Here is a 3,303-nt window from a genome sequence, read left to right as displayed (position 1 = left end):
GAGAGAGAGACATCATGGCTTTCAAACAAGCAAAGTGGCAGTGCCACCTTGAGACTTGAGATATGGTATTAGGGGACCAATTAGGTCTATATAAAAGCATCCAAAGAGCAGCATTTCATGGGACCTTTAATATAGATATTCTGTGAATTGTAATTTAAGAAGCCAATGATGGCGGTAGAAAAAAGGGCAACATTAAGAAACATTATTAAAAAGTGAAGGAGACAGAGTTAATCCTACAACAGGACAACATCCCAAAGTCAGAAATATTTTGGTATTCTCCCAAATACAACAAATAGACGCAGCTTTCTGGGACATGATCCTAACAACATATCAAGTTCTAACTTCATTTGAAGTCAAATGGATTAGCAACACAATAAGTAAAGGAAGCAAATCAATATGCCTGGGTATCTGGCCTCTGATATCGAATAAATACTGCAGTGTACCGAATCTCCTTGTTGATTGCGTCCAGCTGCTCCTGCAGCATCATGGCCAGAGTTTGGGCATCGGAGTGGCCGCTGGGTGAGAGCATGTCCATGGAGCTGAACATCGTTTCCCTGTCATCGTCATCGATGTCGGACATCTCCGTGTCGCTCTCAAAGTGATGGCCTCCCAGAACCCCGAGCTGCTGTGAGCGCCATTCGTGTTCCCCCAGTGATTTAGCCTGCACATACAGACCGGGACAGACTATGAATAGCAGATTATATAAATTTGGATTTAATACATTTAAAAAAAACTTCATGAGCTTTTACTGTAGCTTATGCAGTCTCTAAAATATCAATTTGTATGCCTTTTTAATCACTTCAGTAAACAAAAATGATGGAGGTGTAGCCTGAGAGGACCCATTTTCATCCTCTAAAGTAACGTATTGCCTTATTAATTCTGGACATAATAAAAAAATGCATTGTGTTGGGTTTGTGTTCTCTTTAACTTTAACTTTAACCATTCACCATTGAAACCATGTATTTGCTGGATAGAAATGACTTCATCCTGGGAGAGGCTAGCCTGGACCCTCCCCTCCTGGCCTATAAAAAAAAAAACTGTCTGCTACTGAAAGTATACTTAACAGTATTTTTTGTTTTTTTACATCAAATAAAAATTTGATAGTCAAATTCCTTGTTTGTTTACGCAAACCTGGCCAATAAAGCTGATTGTGACTCTGATCTCATTATTGAAGCCCATGTATACTCTCCTGGTGATAAGGTTTCTCCCACACTCACTCACACACAAATAAAAACCCACGCTAGCCCTGATGCACTGTGGCGTGGACTGCGCTGTGTCACCATAATTACAAAAATGAGATAGACACAAGTGACTGAGATCACCTCTTAAATGTCCCTTTATCTCTTCCCATGTTTACACTCAAAACTATAATTCAGTACAAGTGCCTTAAAACATATTGAACGCTATGCAGGAGGAATTATGAGGTATTCTCAAAGGAATAAAAAGGGATGTCCCAATTGGATTTTTTTTAAGTGATCAGGGATCGGCAGTCACCCCAATCCCCTTACTCCGATCATTTACATCAGTAAATTCTACACCATTCTAACTAGAAGCTGATTATATACGTGAGTTTTACAAAAATGCTATATGCAGTAAGTTTAATGTATTGAGCTGAATAAATCTTTAAGTTGCTTTGTTTGCTTAGTAATTTTTGTAAACCAAAAAACGGTGTGCAGTGCTATTATATCGACAATTATTATAAAAAGTATTGGATTGGGACTTGGTATTGGCAGATATTCAATAATTCATAAATCGGATCACGGGTCTAAAAAAGCGAATTAGGAAATCCCTAGACAAGATGTTTATCTCTCATTTCAGCATCCTTTCCAAAGGTTAATTATATTGCCATACTGGAGACTTTGGTTACACTTTACTTGATCTACAGGTATCTACACAAGAGTGACATGACACTGTCATGAACATGTCAATCATTATAAACAATTCAGAAACGTTTATGACATAACACTTCTTTGACTAAGTGTCAATTGGTTTTGTCATGACAAGTAATGGTTAGGGTTCATGTGTTATGACTGTGTTCATGAAAGCGTCATGTGTTCATGACATTCTTATGTCATTCTTATGTAGAAAACTTCAAGTAAAGTGTTACCAAGACCTTTAGCACTTTACATTGCGTTACAGCTTCAGGGTTCTACTGGGTGGGCCAAAGAGCTTCCAATTGGCTTAGATTTAGAAGTAGCAGTGGTAAATAGCATTTTACTTTAAAGGCACAAAACGATCAAAGGCAGACAAATAAGACTCTGTGGCTCACCTTGGTTTCACGCAGACCCATGCGACCTCTCCTTGGCCGCCGGATGACTTTGGCAGAGCGGTAGTGGTCCGACTGGGTTTCAGCCAGAGATCCCAACGAGAATCGAAGCTCAGCTGACGTGTCCAGATGAGACCTGAGAAGCAACTTTAATGATTAACGCCATGTTGTGGTAGGATGTGACAAAGAAGAACCTTAGATAACATCCGGTTCATTCATAGGTCACAGGTTAGGGGACGAGAAATTTCAGCCAGTCTCTAATAACCAAACCTCTTTATGTATAAATATGTATGCGTCTCTATGGATTCAGGGAATCTAGGCAACTGCATGGTAAGGGAATGTTTTGTTTCAGGACTGTCTCCTTTTTGGAGGTCGTCGAAAACTAGGATTTATTAAAGTCATCTGTGTTTACGTCGCAAGCAATATATTTGTTTCCATTGACGGTTCCGCTAAGTTTAACGCCTCCAGCATGAGTTTAAACACTCCTTAAGGAAAACAGAAATATCAGATGGTTGGGACGGCAGGACACAATAACACATCGTGGTTTAACTGTACTGCCTAAATTCTCTCAATTGAGAGTTCATTAAATGCATCTGTGTAATTCATCGATGTCTCACGAATCTTCTTTACGTATGTGAAATGAGTTGTGCTGCTCCTGAGTTTTTCCTTAACACACTTTAAGTTACCTAGTGTGTGCCTACACTGAAACATCTTCTGGGTCTCATACATTGAAGACCAACAGTATCCTACACACTTTGCCCGAGTTATGAAGGAGATTACAAAAGATGAGACAACTAAAATGCTATGGTAATGTTCCATAACAGGTTATGCAGACAGTACACCAATCAAATATTGTGTTTTGTTTACCTCAAGCGTACCAGTGACGTGGTGTAAAGAGTATTTCTTGTAGGATCTGCGCTTGTTATGCATGCCTCTATGGCTGCAAATTGTTTGTCTAAGGAGGAGATTAAGGCTGCTGCTGTCAACGCACCAGCACTGTAATATTAGAATGTCATACAGCATGAAAAGGAAGCTAG

The 3,303-nt window shown here is 39.5% G+C and overlaps 1 protein-coding gene across 12 annotated transcripts in view; it reads right to left on the bottom strand.

The window, feature by feature from the left end:
- Window positions 1–3,303, bottom strand: part of ppfia2 (PTPRF interacting protein alpha 2) — a 188,865-nt gene that overhangs the window by 22,603 nt on the left and 162,959 nt on the right. For all 12 annotated transcript variants that reach the window (XR_004327812.1, XM_032505504.1, XM_032505505.1 and 9 more), the window contains 2 exons: window positions 2,270–2,402; window positions 444–661 (listed from right to left, as the gene is read on the bottom strand). Coding sequence is in view for 11 of the 12 variants with exons in the window: in XM_032505504.1 (XP_032361395.1) it covers window positions 444–661; window positions 2,270–2,402 (351 nt within the window). In the remaining variant the exon portion in view is untranslated. The remainder of the gene's footprint in view (window positions 1–443; window positions 662–2,269; window positions 2,403–3,303) is intronic.

Source organism: Etheostoma spectabile, chromosome 23 (genome assembly GCF_008692095.1).
Source record: "Etheostoma spectabile isolate EspeVRDwgs_2016 chromosome 23, UIUC_Espe_1.0, whole genome shotgun sequence".
Taxonomy (NCBI): Eukaryota; Metazoa; Chordata; class Actinopteri; order Perciformes; family Percidae; genus Etheostoma; species Etheostoma spectabile.
The sequence above is the reverse complement of the archived record's forward strand: the minus strand, read 5'-3'. Positions and strand labels throughout refer to the sequence as shown.